This window comes from Staurois parvus, unplaced genomic scaffold, assembly GCF_062004578.1.
Source record: "Staurois parvus isolate SC_StPar_1 unplaced genomic scaffold, SC_StPar_1.0 ptg000078l, whole genome shotgun sequence".
Classification (NCBI taxonomy): Eukaryota; Metazoa; Chordata; class Amphibia; order Anura; family Ranidae; genus Staurois; species Staurois parvus.
Genome location: NW_028317874.1, coordinates 5,888,761 through 5,915,138, shown reverse-complemented (window position 1 = coordinate 5,915,138; position 26,378 = coordinate 5,888,761). Strand labels below are relative to the sequence as shown.

General features: G+C 38.7%; 1 protein-coding gene across 1 annotated transcript in view; it reads left to right on the top strand.

Moving 5' to 3' along the window:
* Positions 1 to 26,378, top strand: part of CLSTN2 (calsyntenin 2) — a 1,070,252-nt gene that overhangs the window by 1,024,606 nt on the left and 19,268 nt on the right. The window contains exons 11-12 of the mRNA XM_089669513.1: positions 5,354 to 5,502; positions 19,879 to 20,099. Coding sequence (XP_089525639.1) covers positions 5,354 to 5,502; positions 19,879 to 20,099 — 370 coding nt within the window. The remainder of the gene's footprint in view (positions 1 to 5,353; positions 5,503 to 19,878; positions 20,100 to 26,378) is intronic.

Below are 26,378 nucleotides of genomic sequence, written 5' to 3'. Positions count from 1 at the left end.
ATTTAGTTTTTGTGGATTCTCATTGGATTAATTGTCTATAAACGGAGAGTGCATAATTATATATTAAAAATCAAATATCAAGGGACCACTACTTTTGCCTCTCTGCTGTATATGTCCTACTTGGTCCAAATATAACTACAATACTATATATCGAAGGTAAAAGGCACATGGAGAACTATTAACAAAGTCCTCCAGACCATATTCTCACAACTATCTTATATGTCAATGTCAAATCACTCCAAACTAAGCTGGTATTAGCCACTTCCAATCTATTGGGCTATTGGACTGGAGAATATTTGGAACTAACCATCTACTATATTACTGGACTAAGAAGGACATTTTTCTTTCTTGGGTAAAACTTCTGCACTATCATAATTCATCCAACTAATTGTACCTCCAAAATCAATTCTCATAACAGGATCACAATACTCCCCCCAGTAAGAAAGTGCTCAAAGCTAAAAAAAAAACCCAAAACCCTACATGTTTCACCTTAAAAACATGGCTTCATTGGGGGTGAGATAGTGAGGGTGAAAAAAAAATCAAATGTGCATAAAGTTTGCCACATAGCTAATGGTGTCTTTTCCTTATTCTCACCTCTATTTATAGCATAGAAAGTGGGAGCCCTACTACTTTTTCTGCAGCAAACATCATTACACCATGTGCGTGATGATGTCACCACCTCAACCGTGAGCTTCCACAGCTGAGACAGGCACTCATGAAGTGCTATCTTGAACTCATTTTACTAATTTGCAGTTGCTTTTGCACTTGCCGCTTTTTAGAACAAATACCAATGTTATCCTGCACTACTTTTCACACACATAATATCTCAGTGAGGAGACTCTTGCCTTGTGTGAAACTTACTTCATAATCTTTAATGGTTCAATTATTCATTTAATAACAGCAAGTAGAAGAACTTCAGTTATGTCAAATATCATGCATACCAATACATATTAATAATGCACAAATGGCAAATGCGTAAAACCTTCATTCAGGCCATAAGGTGATCTTTAGCCGAATTTAGAGATACATAATGCCTCTTATTTTAACAACTTTTTGTCTAGATCTCCTTTTCTTGGGTCCAACTTTACATTTTGCACTACTCAAAATCATATCATTAATATGTTCTAAGACTTGCCTCCTAAACTGGTGGATGGTCATAGAGCAGAGGACATGAACAACTGGCAATATAAATTATTCCATAAGAACTGCAATTGTAGAACTATCAAATTGTCAGTTGGTATAAATGAGAAGCCCTTGTAATGACAGCAGCACTGTGATCCCTTAGCAATGTCTGGCAGCCAGGCTGGATTACGTGTCACTCTTGGAATTTGTCCAAATTATTGTGGATTAAACCATCCCTCAAGTTCCTACCCCACCTATAAGTTATTGATGGATTCTTTGGTGAAAATTCTTGTAAGCCTTTATCATCCAGTAATATTTTCCAGTATTTTTTAATGATATTATAAATCTGCCCAGACTGACATGAATAAGTGGCAATTATTCATGTCACTGCCAGCCCATCATTCTTAGTTCTTTTCTGTCCTAAAGAATCCCAGGGTAGTGTATTCACTCTATAAAATGATTTCTATAGATTGCTCCTTGGATATCCTTTTTGTGTGAATCTATCCAAAAAAAAAAAGTTCACATTCTTGTGTTAAACAATTTTGCTTAGCCCCACATGGGCTTCTGAAAGATTACTGTTTGAATTGCACCATCGTTCCCCTTACTAATATTGAGGTCTATGAAGTTTACTGTGTCCTAGTTATCTCACTGGTAAAAACAAAATACCAATCGTGTTCTCACTGAGATGTACCACAAACTGCTGGAAGATCTCTCTCTCTGGTTCCATTCGAAAGAATGAATATGTTGTCTGTGAACCTCGTCCACAGCAGTATGCTTGAGGTATACTGAAGCATATTATCAGCAAATATATTTTTTTCTTCCCACCAACCTAAAAAAAGGTGCACACACTGTGCTCATTGCTGTACCTACTAGTAAATGTTCCCCTTAAACAGGAAATAATTATATTTGATGATGAATTTTGGAAGCTTCAGTACATATGTCCTCGAAAGACTTCTCTCCTCATATTTAAAAAATACTTACAAGCTTGTATGCCCAGAGAGCACTCTATATTGCACTCTCAGTGTATTTACATTTAATTCAATGAGAAAGTCCATGAAAATTGGATCTAATTTGTGGTCTCTCTATTGGTATTATAGTTGCATTTTCACCTGAATTAGAAGCAGATACTCCATAATAATCCATTGGAGGTTTTGTGATATAGCATTAACCTTGCATGGGTTTTAATGCTCTCTCAGGTAGTAAATGAGTCACATGGTTGTGTGTGTTAATAATAAAATAAAGATATGTTTTAACGTATCAAATAAAGTTAAGTTTTAGCCCCTAGTGGGTCAGATGCTTGGGTAGTAGAAAGCATCACCCGAATACTTTTTTGTTTGTGGTATGGCAACTGACTGACTTCACAAGATCCAGTGCCAGATTAACTCACCAAAGAAATTCACATATAGGATTCGGTGTGCATTTTTCTAACTTGAAGATGTTTTTCTGTGTGTTTCTTGTGTGGTAAAAAGAAATTTCTCTCCAAAGTCTGTGTTCTAAATGGACAGGAACAATGCTTGACCAGTAGCAGGTTGTAGGTTTGGGCATGGAAACTAAGGGCTGTGCTAATACCAGTAAAACAAAGGGGGTACACAGAAAAAAATACAGTAAAAGAGTTAAACAGTCTACTGTGACACTATATACTTTCAAGTTTATTTCAACTGGTAACTTCTTCAAGAACTCTTTTGATTGATAGCCTTTATTTTTTAAAGAAATCTCTACTGAGAAAATACAGGGGCTGCTAATGCTGGTTTCTTATCTAGAGATAGTTTCTTGGCTGCCTTGTTGATCTAACAGTCTAATAGTTCTGAAAATCTGGCTTTATTTGTTGCTTGGTCTGGATCAATGTACAAGAAAGAACTGAATCCAGAAAAAAACAGGTAACTACTTTTTTTCAGTAGGATGCCAGCAGTGGAAGCCCTTTTTCCTTTGACTGAGACCCTCCACATTGTATTTCTTAAGCTGACTACATCTGTAAGAAGTGCCACAAAATGTACTCACCAAGCCTCCCTCTATGCTTTTATATCCAATGGCCATTTTCAGTTGCTGTTTCACTGCTACAAAAATTGAGAATTCCAGATCTTTTAAGCTCCCCGCTGCTCACAAAGTGGGAGCTAAGGATGTAGGTGTTTGTCTACAGGTATTTGGGCTGACATAAAGAACTATGTCCAAAGCCTTTTTTGGCCATACTTCTCTTCTGGGTCACAGTTGTGCACTTATTTTTGTGTCAGCTCACTGTCATAGAGCTGTCAAATCATAGAGCTGCTTCAGTCTCTGGATATATCACGACAATAATGTTGGGATCCACTGAGATACCTGACCAGCAGCTGGCTCAGCCTCTCAGCACACTGCTGAGAGCCTGAGCCAACCACTCCTACTTCCTCCACACCCCAGTTCTCCAGTGAAGACTGAGAACTGACCGATCAGCAGAGTACAGTTGCACCATCAAACTGATGCTGCAGCCACATAGGTATGTATGTTTGATTTTTTGACACCCCACATTCTCCTTTAACAGAGGAAATTAGAATCAGGTTAAAACCTCTGGGGATGGGGTATCTTTAAGCAGTTAGGCTTATAAAAACTTTTACAAAGGCATACTTATGTACCTTCTGACTCCAGAGAGACCAGCAGGACTTCAGAATAAACATACTTACTATATAAGAACTCTGCTTGAAGCTATTGAATCTTTAAAATCTTTTTATCACAGTTCTCTTATCTCATTAATCATATGGAGCAGGTTTGGGGTATTTGCGCAGATTGTGTTAGCTAGATCAAGCTGGCTTTTATACTTTTCACATACAAAAAGAAATCTTTGATATGGAATATAAGTACAGACACTAAGGTACTATATAGTTACAAGAAATAAAGTGGAGCAGTGATCTCAAGGTATCAAACCTAATATTACACAGATATATAACTCTATCTATTCCTTTTTGCCTAAAGTGTAGACTTTTTCGCCACTTCTGTTCTAAGTAAAAGCAGGAGTAATTATAGACTAATTTATGACTGACTGTTATATAGATAATGGGCAATTAAATCGGGCTTCAAGAAGCAAATTTATACAGTCCATGCATGAGCTACATGGTTTTATGTGGGAGCGTCAAGTCAGAGTTACCTTCTTCTCCTCTGTTCTCTATGTTTCTCGTATGATTGAAGGAAGACAGAATCATGTAAAGACTGGTATAATTTAGTTTTTTTTTACAGATAGTGAGGGGAGAGCTAGCTAAGAGGGAAACAGGGCAGTACCAGAATGCTGTAAGGGCTTTTCTACGTTTTCCCATACTTGGACATGAGCCACAATATACACTTATTTTAAAGATATGACCAATTTCTCGAGGTCTTGTTGAAGACTGATGTTTTGGTTTTTTTTTTGTAGAGCCTTGAGACTATTATCATTTAGCTTCTTATGTTTCCTAGGTGAGTTCTTTGGTCTGAATATTAGTTGTGGTGGTTATAGAGAGGTCCACATGAAATAAAAGGAACTAATGGGAGTGAAATTTCAACTTATTAATATTGATAATAATAGGTGGGTGGACAGATCCTTTAAGGAAAGGCCATTCAGGAGGATAGAGCTTATGAACCACCCAGACTACCTACATATTTCTTGCCCTGTGCACATATATGTATACCAGTTCTATTTTCCACAGGAATATAGTAGTCAGTCTTCTCCTGCTGATACGTTTGCCATTAAACTGTCCTAAACGTTATTTTAAGATGAGCAGACATCTGCCTTCACATCTGAATAGCTGACCTTAGGTAACCAGAGGTGGTAGGTACAAGAAACACAAAAGAAGCAACAGGGAAAGGTAGAGAGGAAGGTAATGAAAGGAGCAGGTCCTGCTCTCAGTTCATTGGCACTGTTTCTGTGTCCCCAAAAGTGTGCTGCTCAACTTCATTCTTCTTTCACAGTGTTACAATTCAATGGATTTTCCAGCTTGAGCTAATTATATTTTTTGTCCAAATATGCAAAGTAGAACAAGTGTACATTTTTACAATATACACGAATATTGGGAATATCATTCCAAACCAATCATTGAGAAACCGTTAACATACTTGGAACTTAAATATTGTTATGCTGCTTAGTGAAACTACAATATAAAACAGTTTTAGAATGTATTGACTTATTTTGTCATGTCAATGCACTGAATAAATAATAAATATCATAATTGTTATGAATTTCCCAGCTTGTATCTGTTCACTTGCATTAAGATTGTATTTCTTCCTCTTCTCTTAGTACCATTTCAACCCTTCTCAGTCTATACTGATAATGGAAGGTGAGGATATTGACAGCATCAACCAAGCTCTTCGGAAAGTTTCATACATCAACTCTCGGCAGTTTCCAAACACTGGCAAAAGACGGCTGAGGGTGTCATCCAAAGTTCAGTAAGTGGCAACATAAAATACACATACCAGGTTTGAGACGAAATATGCAATTGTAGGCAATGTCTTGTTCACAATGTTATGGTTAATTTTCTCAGGTTTTCTGAACTTTTGGTGTAGAGGTAGCCAGCTTCTAGAGGTCTGGAACAGACTACCATGAATAGCCTCCACTGTCAGGATAATGGATTTAGTTAAAGGTGAACTTTTCCCATAACAACTTAATAAAGAAATATTGTTCTTTAGCAAAGAACATACAATCCACATTAATTATTATGCTACCAAAATTAGGGGCAGTGCTGGGGGAAATGTACACAGCACACTGTTTCTTCTTGCTGGAGACTGTCATTTTGTTAAAGCCTAGTGCCCCTGAGCAGCAGTAAATCTTTTAGCTATCAGAAGTTCAGCCTCTAGTGGCTCTGTTTTTTGGCATAGCGCAAAGAATAAAAAAACAACTGAGGCTGTGCAGAGCAGGATGAGACTGTGTGTTACTGGATTTTAGACAGTATAGGCACATATTTGTAATATTTTAAATAGCTATACCTGCAAAATGGGCCAACATGAAGTAATCTATCATGACTTCATTTTCTGAGTAAAGTTCCACTTTATGGAAATTTGTCATGAAACAAACCATGTATGAACAGTTTCTGAAAAAAACTGCCTATCTTTTGTTTAGTTCAGTATCACAGATCAGGAACTTGTATGTCACTTGGGAATCAGAGAACAGCAGTTTCCATCTCAGTTTTCTCACACAAGCATTCTGCTTTGTGATAGTCTTGTAGTATATCTTCAAAGACATTCACTTTCAAACCACATTTATCAACTGACAAGCCATTACCTAGTTACAGCAATGATACAGCAATGAAGGCCGTAAAAGTACTAATTAGGGATAAGGGATCTGACTAGATTGAAGCAGTGTCAATGGTGGAGTGGGACAATTTTCTTGAAGTGGATAGTCACAGTTTCCCATAATCTATTAACCATTGCCTGACCACGCTATAGCCGAATGATGGCTACAGCACAGTTGTCCAGTTCTGGGATGGCGTTATATGACTTCCTCCCAAAATGTGCCCCTGTGACCCCAGCGGCGTGCACCCAGAACTTTCTGTGATTGCTGTTTCCTTTGAACACATGATCTCATGACATGGTAAAGGGCCAATCACATCAGCCTTTTGCCACGTGATCAGCTGTGTCCAATCACAGCTGATCACCATGTAAACACACTTGCCAGTTATCAGTAGTACTTTCCTCATGCTGTCACAGCATGAGAAAAGTACTTCCGATAACCAGCAACTGTGAATATAGACATCTACACTGATAATCAGGGCACTGATTACCAGTGCCCTGATTATCAGTGCAGCTCCAAAAGTGCCCATCTGTGCCCAACAGTGCTGACAAGCTGTGCCCAACAGTGATGTCAGTCAGTGCCCCCTATCAGTGCCCATCATTGTTGCCTATCAGTGCCCATCAGTGCCAAATATCAGTGCAGCCTCATCAGCGCCTCTTTATCAATGCCCACCAGCGCTGCCTCATCGATGCAACCTATCAGTGCCCATCAGTGCATCCTATTAGTCTCATTAGTGCAGCCTCATCAATGCACATCAGTGAAGGAGACAAATTACCCGTTTGCAAAATTTTAAAATAGAAACTAAGAAGACCTTTTTTTAAAAACAATTTTCAGTCTTTTTTAATTTCTTTAGTAAAAAATAAAACACCTAGTGGAGATTATAGACAGTACCACCAAATGAAATCTCTATTTGTGTGAAAGAAATTATAAAGATTTCATATGGGTGCAGTATTGCATGATCGTGCAATTGTCATTCAAAGTGTGACATCACTGAAAGCTGAAAATTGGCCTAGACAGGAAGGGGGTAAAAATTCCCAGTAGGCAAGTGGTTAAGCTGCAATTTGTGCTATTTTGCTGTGTTTGCTCTCACATTAGTGCTCTTCTCCATCATCCCTAGTATTTCTACGGAACCAGGAAGAAGCTTTCCCACTATCTGTATCATCAGGGGTTAAGTGAATGGGCATTTCCTCATATTGAAGCATTAGATTACTTCAACCTTTTTAACATGCTAACCTGGAAAGTAAAATTTATATATTTATTTATTACAGGTACTTATATAGCACCATCAATTTATGCAGTGCTTTACACATATATATTGTACATTCACATCAGTGTCTGCCCTCAAAGAGCTTACAATCTAAGGTCCCTAACTTACATTCTCACATACACATACTAGGGACAATTTTGACAGGAGCCAATTAACCTACCAGCATGTCTTTGGAATGTGTGAGGAAACTGGAATACCCGGAGGAAACCCACACAGGCACAGGGAGAACATGCAAACTCCAGGCAGGTAGTGTCATGGTTGGGATTCGAACAGACAACCCTAGTGCTGCTAGGCAGAAGTGCCAACCACTCAGCCACTGTGCTGCCCCAAATTAGAGTAAAGGCAGAACTCCTGATCTGAATAAGAGATATTGTTTTACTGTAATTCTGTCAATATATTTGAGTGTGAATTTATATCAACTAAGCTAGTGCTAATGATGAATTTATTATGAATACTATATCAAGGTCTGGTTAGACTTGGGATGCTATAAAGAGCAATGGTTGAATGTTAAGATGTCAGCAGGAAATAAGAGTGGAGAGGGTTGGTGTGATACAGATACTTTGTTTCCAACTGCCCAAAATAGCAAAGACAGGAGTGTGAGAGAAGCAGATGCAAACAGTTTGACAGTAGCAACAAGGAGGATGTATCCTTAACATTTTACAGACAATAATAGATATAAATAAATTTGGTGCCACATCCCAATTCAGGTAAATAAAAAAATTAAAGCAAACAAGAGGGACTTTAATGGCCACCATGCTACATAATAAAAGTTAAAAATTCAAAGTTGTATTACAAAATATATAAAAACACTGTACATACAAGTACAACAAAACTGTTGGTCCATACTGTAAACAATACAACCACCATGAGACATATGCAGGTAATGATACATATGAAAACACTGACATGTTTCAACACTTGATAAGAATCTTCATCAGGGGATACTATCAGGGTGGATGCATCTAGAATGCAAGCGAGAAATGTTACAAACATACAGAACATAGTACATATATTTTATATTCAAAATGTTCAACCTGAAGTAACTTACTGGATCAATCTGTATATTATATACAATTCATAGGGGTGCTATAATCAACCCCTCACAAAGATAGGAATCAAGCTGTTAAGGCACAAAGGGCATCGGACGATTCTCTCACTGGATAAAAAGATGGGTGATAAAGCAAAAAAAGAGAAACAAAAATACATATGAAAACAGGTCTATACCCACTTATTGCTAATAGGACTATATGAAACATATATGTTGTAATGTGTACCTTACGGGCTCATATGCTTCAGAAGAAAAACTTAAAATCCAAAGACAATGATGTCAGGCAGAGATACTTCAAATACCATTGAACCATATGGAATATATAATAGATGGCAGTTTCCAGACAATGGGTGAGACTGAAAGTAATAAATACCCCACCTAAAAAACATATATATATATATATATATATATATATATATATATATATATATATACAAGCAAAAAGAATTATATATTGTACTAAAGTATCCAAAACTGGATAAAAGTAAACAATAGAACTAGTTTAAATTTCTGGAATCAACAGCCCATAAAAAATACACCTACCAGCCAGGAAGCAGATTACTACATGAAGGTCCCAAATGTTGACAAGCCCAAACAGCTAACAAGCACTAAAGGGTCAGCTATCCTTTAAATAGCCCAGCCCTGGGGAAAGTAACCAATTCCATACAAAAGGAGCTAAATAAGGCAGTATAATTCAGCCAATAAAGATGGTGTCAGAACGCCATCTAATCACATGCAAAACCACCCAGGGGGAAAGGGAGGGGTGGTTTTCCATCAGCAGCATTCTCCAGCCCAATTTCTGTTCTAAATTGCCATTAACGTTCATGTGCGTGTAAAGGCAGGCATCCCAATAGTTTTGGCAATGTAGTTTATCTCTCTATTCAGTGGTTGAATCATTTGACATCCTTTGTGCCTTGATTACTGTCTTTATGAGGGGTTGATTATTCTACCCCTATGAATTGTATATAATATACAGATTGGTTAGTAAATTACTTCAGGTTGATAATTTTCAAAACAAAAATATGCACTATGTTCTGTATGTTTGTGCCATTTTGTGTTTGCATTCTAATGTAAAATTACCTACATATGTCTCATGGTGGTAGTATTGATTACAGTATGGACCAATAATTTTGTTGTACTTGTATGTACAGTGTTTTTATATATTTTGCAATAAACTTTTGAATTTTTAACTTTTATTATGTAGTGTAGTGGCCATTAAATCCACTCTTTTTTTCTTTCATTTTCTATTTAAAATTTTTTAGACTTTGAGGTTCATCCTCTTACCAGAGGTTGCCACAAATTATCTTGTTGACCATGATGACTTTGTGGACTTATTGGCTTGCACACATTTGCTTGCATTCCCAGCAGGGAGATGCCAGCTGGAATAATGGTGTGATTTGGGATTAAATGAGCATGAATTGGGGCAGTGGTTTTGACTTTCTCACTCATAACATTGCCCTAGCCCTAGTGATGCAAACAAGATGATAAAGCACCATTTTTACGAAATTAAAATTAGATGACCAGTCAATGATAAAACACCTTTATCTTGTGATCTCCCACAATGTTAGCTGATTTCTGCAATGGATTAAGGTTTGTTTGCATACTCCTACAGGAATGGAAATTTTACTTTCTTTGAACATGATTTGACATAGAAAAAGCTCAGAGGGTTCAGTATAGTATTGAAGCTAGAGCTACCAAGCTACATTCAAGGGCTCACTAAGCTACCTTCCATGGTTTTAGTTAACATGGAGAAAACAATGTATTCTGCACAATACCAATAAACGCTACAGAGGAATATCTCACAAGGGAGCTTTCTTCTGAATTTTTAAAGCTTTGACATGAACATATTTTAAATATATAACATTTATTCAAGCTCATTCTCATTTTGTGCTCATTCGTTTTGTGCACTAAAATAAATGAGGTTAGCTCTGACTTATGTGCAAAATATTGGTCCTAGGTGTGCCTGTAAATCTACCAGTCTGTCTGAAGCCAAATTAGTTTCATGAGTTGGAACAGCCATTTTTAAGTCCCTAGTTTACCTTGACTGAAATGTTGCTGTATGACCTGAAATCTCTAAAGAGGATTACACAAAAATACTTTGAAGTCAATGTGCAGGATTGATTAACGTGTAGCAGATATTTGATTGAAGTAACAGATTTTTGATTGAAGTAACAGATATTTGATTGAAGTAGCATCAACTGAAGTTTTGCTTCTGATTTCAAAATCTGAGAGCTTTTTTAATTAATTGATATATTTATTTAATGAAAAGGAAGTAAATGTGAATGTAATACTGAATATGGCTGAACTTAGTTTGCTTATAAATGAAAAGCCGCAAGTTACACTACACTGCTCTTCTTTAATGCCTTAACCACTTACCTACCGCCCTATAGCAGATATACTGTTACAGGGCAGCTGCTGTGCGCAAAATCACGCAAATATATGTGATTTTGCAGTTCCGGGTAGGGGGCGTGTGCACTCGCCACCTTACCCATGCTGCCATTGGTTGCAGCGGATGTCAATCACAGGGTCCCAGCCGGTGATTCTCGGCAGACAATTGGTGATCCCAATTATGCTAATTGGAGAGAAATATGTGTGTAAACAAAACTGATCTCTCTCCTGTCAGCATGGGCATGCTGCTTTCTCTCTCTGCTGAGATCTCTCCCCTCTCATGTCTCCCTAGTAAAACAGCACAAAACAACACACAGTTAACTCTTTGATCACCCCAGATGTTAACCTCTTCCTGCCCAGTGTCATTAGTACAGTGTCAGTGCTTTTTATTAGCAATGATCACTGTATTAGTGTCACTGGAGAGGTCAGTGGCCGTTTGTCAGTTCCCACCCAATGTCAGAATGCCCTCCGTAGTCCTGCAGTCTGGTATAAGTCGCTGATCGCTGCCATTACTAGTATAAATAAATAAATCAAAATTCCAGTGTATATACTGCCATTTGTAGATGCTATAACTTCCATGTAAACCAATTAACCACTTCAAGTCCGGAAAATTTTACCCCCTTCCTGTCCAGGCCAATTTTCAGCTTTCAGTGCTATCACGCTTTTAATGACAAGTTGCGCGGTCATGCAACACTGTACCCATATGAAAATTATAGCTTTTTTTGAGACAGATAAAACTTTATTTTGGTGGTATTTATTCACCACTGGGATTTTAATTTGTTTAGCTATATAAATGAAAAAGTCCAAACATTTTGAAAAAAAGTATTTTTATTATAAAATTTAGCAAATAAATAATCTTTCTTCATAAATATTGGCCTACATTTATTCCATTATCTTTTTAGTAAAAAAAAAACCCAAATTAATTTATAACCAAAAATTATAATTTTTCAAATTTGTTTTTACATTTTTATCTTATTTTTTTATATTATTATTTATGTTTTTTTTTGTACATGCCGTCACCTTAGCAGTACAGTGTCACCATAGTGACACTGTACTACTTGTGGGGGGTGATGAAGATTTTTTTTTTTACACTGATTGCTTTTTCACCCATAAAGGCTATAAAAGCAATAATTTCTCCTTCTCTCTGGCTGCATTCTTGCAGCCATTGAGAAATACTGTGTAAGCTGTGATTGGTCACAGCTTGTCACATGGTTTAAGGCTGTTGTGAATAGCCTTGTACCATGTGACCTCTGTGATCATTCACAGATTTCACACGTAGTATGCAATGATGTCAGAAGTGACATCTTGCTTACTACTCTTCATGTGATCACTGATTGGCCAACCAGTGATCACATGATTTGGACCTCACACAGAGGTCCCATACAACGATCGGTGTTCTGCTGTATCCTTCGGACACAGCGGGCACCGGATCGCAGTGCTGCATTGTGCCAGGGAGTGCGCACAAGCAGGGAAGTGGGGAGGATGTTTATTAATGGCCACCCGCCTGTCAGGGCAGGAGCCGAGGAACGGACAGGCAGGCCTAACAATGTAACGCACTGGCTGACGACAACCACCACCCACAGACCGAAGTCCCTCAGGGCACGGAGTCTAAGTTCCAGGCTGCCCTTCACCAGGGCCCCTGATGGTGGGGATGGACTTGACGCAGCCAGGAACCAGGTCGCGGCCCCCGAGACACCTCAGCTGCGGTAATGGCCACCGCCAATGGCGTGTAGCTGGTGGAAGAAACAAAAGAGTAGTCAGACAAGCCGGGGTCAACAACAACAGGACAAAACAGTACAGGACAGCAGACGAGAATCACAGGTCACAAGCCGGGTTCAGCAACAGAGGGTCAGATCAAAGGAGAATACAAAGAATAGTCAAGTCACAAGCCGAATCAGAATACCAGGAGAGTCACGAGAGTCAGAACAGAGTAATAGTAAGACAAAGACACAAGACACAAGTGCAAAGAGCATGTGCGGGCCACAGGCTTATATGTCATCAGCCACGCCCCTCTGGGGGGTGGACCTCAGAGACCTGAAGGCATAAAAAGGATTCCCATCATGCACAGCAGAATCCAAGATGGACGCCAGCACATGGAGTAACATAACCTCAGGGAAAAGGTAGGACCTTGACACCACCCCTGCACTGCTCCCTACCGGCTGTTTATATACATGGGCCAGACGGGAAGTGGTTAATTTGCATGTACTGGGATTTTTCTTTTAGCAAAGACATGTAGCAGAATACATTTTGGCCTAAATTTATGAAGAAATATTTTTTTTTTATTGGATATGTTTTACAGCAAAAACTAAAAAATATTGTTTTTTTTTTTACAAAATTGACAGTCTTTTTTTTGCTTATAGCGCAAAATATAAAAACCACAGAGATGATCAAATACCACAAAAAAAGCTCTATTTGTGGGGAAAAAATGACATAAATTTAATATATGTACACTTAATTTACAGTTAAATTAACACAGTGCCGTATCGCAAAAAATGGCCTGATTGGGAAAGGGGGTCAGTCCTCTGGAGGGCAAGTGGTTACATCACATTGTAGATATTTTTCTTGGAAACTCTTTTATTATTCGTAAAAGTAAGGAAGGTAGGGACCCCCTGGTGTATCCTTCATAACATATGGAGAACATTCACAAGAGAGAAATTGCACTGCTCCCTACCGGCTGTTTATATACATGGGCCAGACGGGAAGTGGTTAATTTGCATGTACTGGGATTTTTCTTTTAGCAAAGACATGTAGCAGAATACATTTTGGCCTAAATTTATGAAGAAATATTTTTTTTTATTGGATATGTTTTACAGCAAAAACTAAAAAATATTGTTTTTTTTTTTACAAAATTGACAGTCTTTTTTTTGCTTATAGCGCAAAATATAAAAACCACAGAGATGATCAAATACCACAAAAAAAGCTCTATTTGTGGGGAAAAAATGACATAAATTTAATATATGTACACTTAATTTACAGTTAAATTAACACAGTGCCGTATCGCAAAAAATGGCCTGATTGGGAAAGGGGGTCAGTCCTCTGGAGGGCAAGTGGTTACATCACATTGTAGATATTTTTCTTGGAAACTCTTTTATTATTCGTAAAAGTAAGGAAGGTAGGGACCCCCTGGTGTATCCTTCATAACATATGGAGAACATTCACAAGAGAGAAATTGGGAAGTTTGGCTCACAGAACAGACCAGGGTCAACAAAAAGACTCAATGAGAGATTAAAGTCTGTTTCTGTCTACCCAAAGCCAGACAATATGGTTCTACTTCAATTACATGTGTATACTGAGGGAAAAAAATAGTTTCAATTTAGCTCCCTGCATGTGTGGCTAAACTGCTAAGGATCCATATAGAGGGATTCTAAACAGACCAACAGTATCTGACAACAAGATCTTCAAAGACAGATTTTATTTTTTGACAATGAAACTGGCTGCACATTTACTGTAAATCACCACTGCGTATTTGCAGTTAATTTTTAAATGCATTCATTTAATGTTTTTATATTTTATTTTACACAAATATAATCATTAGCATACAGTATGTTGGTATTCACTGCTATTTACTGTGCAGTGTGCCATTGTGCCAGTTTCCATATACAGGGGTTAGATAAAAAAATGGAAACACTACATAATTTCCAGGTGTCATGTACCGCCCGACGGTATCTCTAGCAACCCACAGAATGGAGTTCCCCAGGGCGTGGGGTCTAAGCCTCAATCTGCTTGTTCGCCAGAGCCCCTGATGGTGGGGATGGACTTGGAGCAGGCCGAGACCAGGTCGTGGCCCCTGAGTACACCCGACTGTGGTAGAGGAAACCGCTGGAGGTATGTAATGAAGGAGAGCCTGATGTGAAGAGGCTGGCAGGCCTGGGCAGCAGTGACTGGATCCGTGCAGGATGGATGGATGGATGACAGTGTACGTATAGTGTAGTCAGACAGGCCAAATCGATAACAGCGGAGGCAGAACGGTACAGAGCGGCAGACAAAGAGTAATTGGGTCACAAGCCAGGTTCAGCAACAGAAGATCCAGTAATCAGAAGCAGGCAGAAGAATAGTCAGGACGAGCCAGGGGTCAGAGCAGGAGACGGTCAGCAGGGAATAGGATCAGCCAGGGTCAGCAACAAGTAAATCGAACAGGAACAGACGAGCAGGGAACAGGGCGCAAGACCATACGGCAATTTGCCTATACACAGGGCTGGTTTAAATAGCGCGCCCTGCACTGTCATTGGTGCCAGGCGCATGTCCGCGATCGCGAGTGCGCATGCGTGGCCACCACTGTCACTGCAGTTGTCTAAGTCCTAGTGCCCGCTGGCTAGTGCGCATCTGCGTTCTGCGCATGCACCGACCCGTGCGCCGCCGTGAGCCCCGAGGTTCCTGACACCAAGTGTTAAAGTGACAACATATTTCACGTTGAAAGTGGAAGTGATATAACATTATTTTGCTTCTGCTGTGTGATGAGACACCTAGCTAACAGGCTTCCAGCCTTACGTTCGTCATTCACTGCTTGTGCTGCTAGCTATATGGGGTCATGTCAGAGCTTACTGAGCTTCAAAGAGGGCAAATTGTTGGTACCTGCTTAGCTGGTGCCTCTGTGACTGAAGTTGCCGATTTATTTGCTGTATCATGAGATACAGTATCAGAGGTTATGACAGCATATACAGTTTCCGGGAAAAGTCAATTGATGAGCATAATCATGGTGGACATGGTCAACTGACCGAAAGAGACAAAAAGACATTGCACAGGATTGTGACCTGGAATAAGAAAACAGCTGCTGCAAAAGTGACTGCAGAGCTCAATCTCAGTCTTTATTGAATGTCCTTTTGTCTCTTTTAGTCAGTTGACCATGTCGTCTGCACTCATGCTTATGAGATGACGTTTTTTACCGGAAACTGTATATCCTATCATAAACCTTTGATACTGTTCCTCGTGACAAGGCAAATAAATTGGCAACTTCAGTCACAGAGGCATCAGCTAAGCGGGCACTAACAATTTGCCCTCTTTAAAGCTCAATAAGCTCTTACATGACTCCATATTACAAGCAGCACATACAGTGAATGACGAAAGTGAAACTTCCCACCTGTTAGCTAAGTGTCTCATCACACAGTGGAAGCAAAAGAATGTTACCTCACTTCTGCTTTCAACACGAAACATGTTGTCACTTTCCCACCTGTAAATGTGTAGTGTTTCCATTTTTTGTCTAACTCCTGTATATGTATGAAATGTACAATGTTAACAATGTTAATGGTAACCCAACAAATGTAGTGATAGACCAGATTTCAAGGTTCAGAAGATTGGCTTTGCTGTATTTTTTTTTAAAGTGTGCTATTATGAGCATTTTTGGTTTAGATCCTATGTTCTCAGGTGTATACAGTTTACAAATGAAACACATAATAAAGATATACGTAAGAAGGCTCCAACAGCTCTCACATGCATCTCATTTCCTAAGTGTGCTTGATTGACTTTTAACAAGATATCTCTATCACTGTAAACTGGTTATTGTAGATATATTTTACTGCAGAGAACCATATGTTGGTGGTGATAACAATTAAATGGAGAGCCATCTAATTAACTTGTAGTAAGCTTTCTGCTGAAATATTAATTAAATGCCCGTTAGCTATTTATATATTGATTCAGCTAAAGATTAACCCTGGCAGAAGTCAGCTTTGAACTAACCAAGCCAGAAACTGACATATACAGAGTGGTCAGACATCAGTGTGATGTTAGAGAGATAATTGCAAGTAATAACATTTTCTGAATTAGCTTAGTTTGAATAGTACTTTCTGGTCTCAGGTCCTGCAGCTGCAGTTTCATATGCAGCTGCTGTGCCCACTCCTCCTTCTTACAAATTACAGAGCACTTTGTATGTGAACACATTCACAGGATACAAATCCTTATTTGAATGGGCAGCAGTGGGCAGTGGCAGAAAGTGTTGCTTCTGTATGAGAAGGCAGTGTCTCCCCTGTCAGAATAATGGTACTATGGAGATAGCTGTACTGCCAGCACTCAATAAAACTCTCAGATATGAAAGATAATCCATGAGGTAGCATGCACCTTATTGATCTTAACCTATAGTAAGCCAGAGTATGTTAGAGCTTGGCTGAATTCTGAGAAGTCTGCTTTAGATTTGAAAGTTTGTAGGCTAACTCTACATATGCCTTACATATGCTGTTATTTTTATCCATTCAAAAAATATAATTTCATTGGTTAAATAATAAGACTAAGACAAAAGAAGGTATGATAATCAAGTGGCTTCCTACATGTGCTTTATAAGTCATGTGTAGTTTTCAGCTCTTGCAGAGAATGCTTTACAGGTGCCCTCTGATTTTTCTGTTATAGCCTTCCCATAATGTGAAAGGCAAGAAAATGTTTCCTAAGCAATATCATTTTATTAAAACATTTAACAGAATTAATAAAGGTTATTTAAATTTTGTTTTTCTTAATTAATGGAGCTCACTGTCTTGTTTCATATAGGAGTGACTCACACTGATAAAGATCGGTCACTGTTGTGCTAACTTATATTTAACCTGGACTTGTGTAAATGTGATGTGGAAATAGAAGCCACTAGTTATGATGACAGGAAAATCATTTAATTGCTGTGTTCTCCCAGATTATAGATGTGATATGCAGGCCTTAATTGTAATTTCTGCAAATGATTAATATATGCAGTGTCTTGTCTTTAAATGAGCCCACATATTGGATGATTATAAAGCATAGTTAAGGAGTTTTAGACATCATCTGTTATAATAATCCTAGGTATGGGTGGAATAAATCTGTTACTAATTACTAACTTAATTCATATCTAACAGTTATTAATTTATTTCATATCTAAACAAATATTGGAATCGTATATGAGAAAATGTTCACCCAGTTCTACATGTCCTTTGGCTATGACTTATATCAGATGTCATTATACATATGTGGTCGGATCCAGAAAACACTGGACTCCTTGGTTGTCAAGTATTGTGGCTTTATTGCTGTATACAGCATCTAATTATAATCCCCTATTGCGTTTTGCACTGCAATAATAAATTAACTCAAGAATGAAGATTTTAAGATTTGTAAGCGCAATTATTAAATACTGGAAGTGTTTTTCCTGTACCAAAGTTCTCTTGTGTGCTTTGAAATAGGCTGGCAATTCCTAAAGTTTTAAAATCAACTTTTTCCTTCTAGTTTTGGATAGAGTAGGGAAGAGTAGAACCCAAGACAGTTTATTTTTTGCTGTCTGTACCACATTGCACAGAGATTCTATTTCACTTAGTTTCATTTTGTAAAGTGCATTGGAGGCGTGACAGGAGGCGAACTCTATATTTGCATGGATCCATTTTGGGTGGAATGTAAATTGAGGTATATCCTGATTGAACATGTTGAAAAATTGGAGTAAACTTTGTTGCTCAATGAAGAGAATTTTTATGTCCTAGTTAAATTGGATGGTTTACTAAATAAATCACCTAAGAAAATGTCCACAATCTTGTCGTTATTGTATATACTTGACTACCAACTATGGAACAACTGGGTTTGCTCCCTGCCTCAATGGGTATTGATAAAATTTGGTAACAAAATATTTTATTCTGTTGTCTGTGCATACCAATAAAGTCCAGAGTATCCATTCTCTCCTTTCCCTCATCTCTGCTTTCAGGGATGAAATAGCTGTTTACATTGATATAAATTGGATATGGTGTATTGTAACCAATCCCTCCCCACACAAGTAGAATTCTATATACTGTACTGGTGACATATATTTTAGATTACTTATCACTTTTTTTCTTAGTGTCAATGACAGTGGCCATCAGGAAAAATAGAGGGTGAATCTACCCTTTGGGGTAGATAAAAAACAAAGCTCTGGCTAAAGATAAGTTTTAAAGGATGAGTTCACTGTTGTAAAAAAAAAAAAAAAAAAAATGCACATCTTTTTCAGGTTAAAAAAATGTGCATTTATTATTTTTTTTTTTACTAAGGGCCTGGAAAGCATTGCACCCACAATCAGTAGATCACTGGTTGAATGCAGGACTCCTGCAGACTGTCTGCTCATACCTTGTATGGGCAGGCAGTTACACAATGACAGGAAGAAACAATGAACTACCTAGAGTGCTCAACAGCACCCTGGTAGTTCATTGAGAACCACAAGCTGACAGCCACAAAAGCTGTCGGTACTTATAGTTCTCCCATTCACAGAAATATGTGAATGAAAAAAATCAGCCGGTGGGCGGAGCCAAGGTTTCCACATTTTCGTAAAAATTGTCACAGTGAGTTCGGGGAGAACATACCTGGCTGTCACTAAAGGCAGTGGGTCGGGGAGATGCTGCAGCAGTGGTAACATGTTACATGTTCCATTCTAAAATTGGGCAAACTAATCCCTTAAGATTTGCATATACGGTATATTCAGTGATTGCAGAACCTATATCTATGTGGAATCAGCAGAACCAAATAAGGATGAAATGATCATGCGCTTCTATAGTCCTTATACATCTTTTACACTTTGATCTTTGGCAGGAGAAGTATTTAGTCAAGCTTTATATTGTGGTCTCAGAGATAAGAATGGTGTTGGGGGCTCCTATGCTTCTTGAATGAAAACATGTATGTCTATCGCTTTCAGAAGAAAATAATCTGTTTGATGACTTGACATTCAACTTCTCTCTACTCTGTTTGGCCAAGTTTACAGATCTACCTTTAAAACTAATATTTAATCTCTAACAGTCATGTTGCAAACCCTCCAAAAGTAAACCTAAAGGCAACGAGAAAAGTACATTTTTTTTCTAATATTCAATAGTACTAAGCTGTTTGTGAGTAGAGTTATTTAAGAGTTCTGTCAGTAATGATGATTATGCATTCCAGGTGCTTTGGAGAAGATATCTGTATCACCATTCCAGACATCGAAGCATATGTTGTGGTTCTTCAGGCTAATGAACCCAAGATTACAGTCAGTGGAATGGATCACTTTGCTCGTCCAGCTTCAGAATTTGAGAATGCAAACGGTGTGATCTTGCTTCCAGATATCAGAATCATCAGCACAGTCACTAAGATGGAAAAACGTCTGGATAAGAACTCTGGCAAAAGTAAGTTGGTTCAGCATGACACATTATGCATTTTCCGAGGAACACAGATGCTGCATGTCTGATACAAGCTAAACGCAAGCCTTAGTATTAGGCACTGAGATTGCTGGATTTTGTATTGCATAATGAGCTGTTTTTTTCTATGGTGTGATATCCTGGAACCCAATCCTAAAGGTTCTAAAATCAGTAAGGTTTTCACATTTTTTAAAAATGCAGCTGTTGTTAAAACTGAACTTTACCTATAACAACTTGATAAAAAATAAGGTTCTTTAGCAAGGAAAATATATTATACATTAATAATTATGCTACTAAAATGAGTGTGTGCTGTAAATTGCCTACAACATTGACCCTGTTTCTTCTTACCAGAGGCTGTCATTTTACTGAAGCCCAGAGCACCTGAGCTGCAGTAAATCTTTAGGTTGTCCGCAGATCTGTCTCTACATTTTTGGCTCAGTGCTAACTAATAGAGAGCAACTAAGCATGTGGTGAAACGGTATATTATTGGATTTAAACAGTATAGGCACTCATTTGTAATGTTTTACATAATTATACCTGCACAAATGACCAGCTTGAAGTGATCTAGCGGGACTTAATTTGCTGACTAAAGTTCCACTTTAAGTAATATCTGATGATCCTGCTTTGGAGGTTCTTGTTTAAACTTCCAATTATGGGGTGACAATTGACTCCCATCTTTTTCCTGTGTTGTCACCTTGTCACATGTGCCCCTGATGAAGACTACAAGTGGCCATGCTGTGCTCACACACATTGCACATACATGTCCTCCCATTGTCACTATCAGAGACCAGAGCAATGATTTGCAGCCAACACCAGACTATATGCATGTGCATGTAAAAAAGAGCTTGCATGAGATCAGCAGCAATTACACAGAAGGATGAAAAATATGTGAAATTAATATTTTATGAAACAATAAACCATTAGAGTTGCTTATGATGAGCAGTGCTTTAGTGAAAAAAAGGGCATTTTTTAGGGCAGTAAATATATTTACTAGACATTCACTACAAATGAATAAATTAGTGTATTTTAATACATATTTACAAGAACATTTATCTACCCTGAATGTTTGGTGAATGTCATATTCATTGCTTTATAAATATATCCAGTTACAGTTTAGATCTACTTTAACTATAACTTTATCTGCCAGTAACTGCTAGGATGGGATCAACAGAGAATAGGGCTACAAAGTAAAAAAATTTTTAATTGCTGTTCTAAACAGAGAATAACACTACATACAATGTTTAGGGCTTGATGGCCCACATGTATTAAACAAATGTAAAGTCCAACAAAAAGTAGTTTACCATGCAGGCAGGTTTCGCCGCCAAAAAGGATCTATGAAAATAATGGCAAACCATCTGACATTCTCTGTTCAGCAGCATCACTGCATGGGCCTAAAACCTTGGCCTTTGGCTTTTGCCTGATCCCTCAAACCACCTCACACAGTACCTCTGTGTTCCTGAGTCCCTCTTTTAGCTCACCAAGCTTTCCTGGCTATCTCAGCAATCTGGGCTGTCTCAGTCTTTTTAGTCATAGCTTCCTGCTGTACAGGCCCATGCCTTGGCTTCTCGGTAGGGGATCTCTAACACCCCAGGGTCTTCAATCCTCTGAAACCTCAAGGTTCCTTCAGTCCTTTTGACTTGCTTAGTCATATCAACTCTCTTAGTTCTCCAGACTTGCTTAGCTGTCTCAATGGGACCACAGGTGGCAGGCCAAAAAATCAGCAAACACGCAACGAACAATGAACATTACACAAACCAAATTGGATTAAATATAGCCACGGTCAGGTTAATTGGTTTAATATTCATCTTATAATTGTTTTATTACAAACCATAACTTTATTTAAATAAATAATCAAATCTATACTGACACAAGTTAGCCCAGCCACTAAGACTGGGGCTGAACAAGCATTAAGCATTACACAAGTCCCTATGTGATAGACTCCAAAGGGACCCACCACATATCTTAGCCGAAATGAGGGGGGTCATTTGGGAAGGGAGCTCCTCATGATGGTCCCTCTCTGATGACTGGCAAAAACCCCGATCGTGAGCTCCTTTATATAGGGACGGAAAGGGGTTCTGGAAAATTCTGGGGAGCCATGTGACCTTGATTGACCTATCACTGATGGCCCCTCAAAATCTTCCAGAACCTTCTACCCCTACTGACCAAGCAAAATTACCTTATATAAATCAATGACCCTAAGAGATACAGTGACGCCACCACGGTCCCATGACGTAAAGGGGGGGCTAATAAAGGCTTCCCCTTTTACCCGTACACTCTCTCAGCCCTCTGGACAAGGAACCTCTTGAATACAACATGGAGTACTGTCTCTTGAACAGAACATACATGTCTGCTAACAGGAGCCCTGAGTTATGCTCCAACCTGTCATTACGGTATAAAGGCTGTGCACATTTGTACATCTCCCAAAGCTCTTTGAAATCTTCAAATTGGAGAACCCAATCTGGGAATATCAAAATCAGGAGAAAGATGACTCTGCATTGGCACAAACTCTGTGTCCGTTTAGGTCCCTTTTCATAGTGGCAGGACCTTGCACTGTCATATCTGTTTGTGATTCATATCTATTCTTTAAACTGCAAAGTTCTCCTGCAGAGAGCCTTTCCTTTTACTATGTAAAACTCATTAAATTATGATAAACTGTTGCAATTATATAAATTAGAAAATCTTTCCTTAGTTCAGACTTATGGAAAGTGCCTAAAGCCTCAATTTATGAGGAAAAGTGCTGCTGGGTATGTACTAATAGGTTACCACAAGCAAAGATAGGTGCAACTGTCAGTGTTGCAGATCTGTAGTTTTGGAACATCATGTAATTCAGCAACATAGTCAATTGTATTTGTTAGCTTAAATGATTCTCTGCAGAGTAGACAGATGTATTTGATGGCCCCTTTACACTTTTCTATTGAAATGCATTGCAGTAAGATTCATTTGTAATGCCACCCCAACACACTTCTGATGGTAATGTGTTGCTCTACCATGAGTTGTAATTTGCTGAGTCATAAAAAAATTCTGAGTGTATTTTTTTTGTACATTTAATCCATTGGAAGCCCATTCATTTGAATAGGATGCATTAACACAATGAAAATGAATGTGTGACACAACACATATTAACGCACGTGCATTATTGGAACACATGGAGTAGTAGAGTGTGAACGAGCTCTGAATGTATTTTGAAGGTACATTCAATTGCTATCTCATAAGTAAGGAGATGAAATAAATTCTCAACTCACCATGGATGGGTAAATCTAACATTGTGTAGGCATATGCCATTCAGTGGGCATGAGTGTGTATCAGTTGATTTACCTAATGCACTGTTATTTGGGCAAACTGGCACCGTCATACTTTGAAGAATCATTGAAGATTCACCCACTCTTAGCAAGGTCTTGGCAAGTGGGAAAACAGGTAAACTTATCTCTGTTCATAAAATGAGTTTTACATTCATTGATTTTGTCCAGTATGATGGTTGGAACTACAACATTGCAAGCTCTAGATCATGAATATATATATACAGGGGACCATTTGGAAACTCGGGCACTGCCCGAGGGCCCGGGGTCAGTAGGGGACCCCATGAGATGCCCCTGGTACCTTTTTCATAGGCTTTTTTGAGTTTGGGCAAGGACACAGGGGCTCCATGATCCCATATTGCCCAGGGGCCCCATGAGTTGTCAGTCTGCCCCTATATATATATATATATATATATATATATATATATGCTTTAGGGTGGTGCTTAAAAGGGTTAAATAATTTTTGGGGTACCATTCTAGTGCGTTGGAATATCTAAGCTCATGGTTGGCAAACTATTATGGAGTTCTGTGTAGAACTACAAATCCCATAAAATATGTAACTGGATTACAAACATACACAGTGCAACAAAAACCTTTTTTTTTGTTGTTTTAGTTTTGGAAAGAGGGGAATGGAATAAAATACCTGCCAGGTTTTTATTTATGTTTAATCTGTTTCTTCTAGAGAGATGAACCCTCTCTATTTGTATTGCTGACTTGGTGAAAGTGAACAAAAATCCCAAATTTTGAGTTATCACCAGAACAAAAATCTTCGAAATCTTCCAATGGGGACACCAGTTCTCATGACAACTGTCTAAGATGGGATTTCCCTCAGTTTGGAGACAATTTCCTGTTCTGGCTATGAGACAGGAAGTAAAATGAAACCTCCAGAATGGGATACAAATGGCCAAAAAATGGACATGATTTTTAACCCTTCCTTATGTAAGCAGTGTACCTGGGTGGGCTCCCCAGGATACAGTGAAGTCATGAACGAGGAAAGCAACCTCAACACCAGCTTTTGCCACAACAGAATTTTACTTAGATGTGGCAAATAAACACAACCACAAATGCTGAGAACATACAATACATTTACATACACCCAGCCCAAAGGCTGAGACCTTTGTGCTGCACAGCAGGGCACCTCCTGATGGATGAAAGTAGAAGGTGTAGTATCTACTGGCGGGCACAACTAAGCTGCCACACCTTACCCGTTATTACCCTAAAAGAGTAGGAATCAGTGTATGGGTGTACGGTATGGGTTAGCCTGCGGTGCAGCACAACAGCTTACAATCTTACACAAATCTACAGTATTCTCCCTCCCATAACTGGTCCTGTAGCATGTGCCTGAGTATTCCTTCTGAGCAAAACGCCAGTCTGGCTTGAGTTTTTTGAGATGTTATCAGCTCTCCAATGTGAAATGTCACTTTAAGTTATGGAGTCCTTCCAATGATCAGTAATAACACTTGTGGCCTGACACAAACAGAGACCCTAACTAACTATAGGCCTGGACTCAGTCTCTAGGTGCCAACACTGAAATGAGGTGCGTGCACGATCTTACTGACTCGGATCTGCTTTGCATCCGCTGGTGACTCTGAACAGAACAAATGTCTCTCCAACAAGCATGCGGTATCGCAGTGTATGTTGCTTTGTTCCTCTGCTCTCATCAGCATTCCTGGCAGCAATCTTCCTTTCTCTGAACAGGATCAGGGTCTTGGACACGATCAGCTTCACTTTGCTGCAGCTCTGGTTACTGAGGGATGCTCTCACACCTGGATGCCATCAGATTCTCTGCTCACACGGCTCCTGCATTCACCATCCTCCAAAACATGACTGCTGTCTCTCCTTCCTGTCCTCTAAACTCTGTGTGAATAACCCCACCTCTTCATGAATATAGAAATATCTATGCAGTCTGAGGCTGTGTTAGGAAAACAGTGGCATCTTGTGGCTAAACCGCAGAATGTCATTCCAGAACATTTAATTTTCTCCACACAATAATTTACTGCACACAAACAGTGTTCAAACAATGAGAGCTGTTTCCCCATCTCACACTTACTCTACAGAGGTGTGGGGGGGGCAAGGGGAGTTGTTCCAGCTGGGAGAACATAGTGATTACTGCTAGTGGCAATAATAGCCGCTGGCAATAATCGCATGTAAAATCTGACAGACCGGTTGTACCAAGTTTATCGATTGGTCAACTTGGGTGCATTCAGCCTGCCCATACATGGTTCAAATATCAATCAGTCCCTGATGAACCAGCTGAGATTTGAACTGTATATGGCTGGCTTTAGGCTTTTATTGGACAATAAAGGGGTGTCATCACACTGAAGAGGTTTTTCCTATACTCTACTTTCCTATGAGCATGTTCAGCACTGTGCAAAGCAGCCATGATTGACTAAGAGTGTTGCCCCTCCTTCTGTCAGTCTAAGTGCTGTTGTATAGGGGATTGCTGGGAGCTGATATCAACACACATTTATGTACATACCGTATATTAGATATGTGATGGGTAAACATTTAAGAATTTTGTTTTATGAACTAGCAACTATAGTAATTTTTTCTATGTCTGCTTGTAGTTCAGCTTTAAACTGTGATTATTCACAGAGACATTGCTAACCCTAGTTAAAGCACTATATTTTCCTCACTGCTAACCAATATCGAATTAATATCATTCGTGCATGCTGTGAATAAATTATCATTCATTTAAATTTACAATATTGCCTCAGTCTATTAGCACAGTGTAGGGATGTATGTGAAAACGTGCCTAACATGACATGTACAATCACATTCACAAAGTACATATATAATTTACTGACAGCATATCAGAGTGCTGCTTCAAATTCGAAAATCACTGTTTACTTCTTTTGATATGTCTTAAAATATTCTGTGATCCTCCAAGCGACGATGATGTATTGTGTTATTCATATGACACTGATCTGTGTCTAGATTCAGCAGCATCAGCATTTCATGAAAAAAAGTT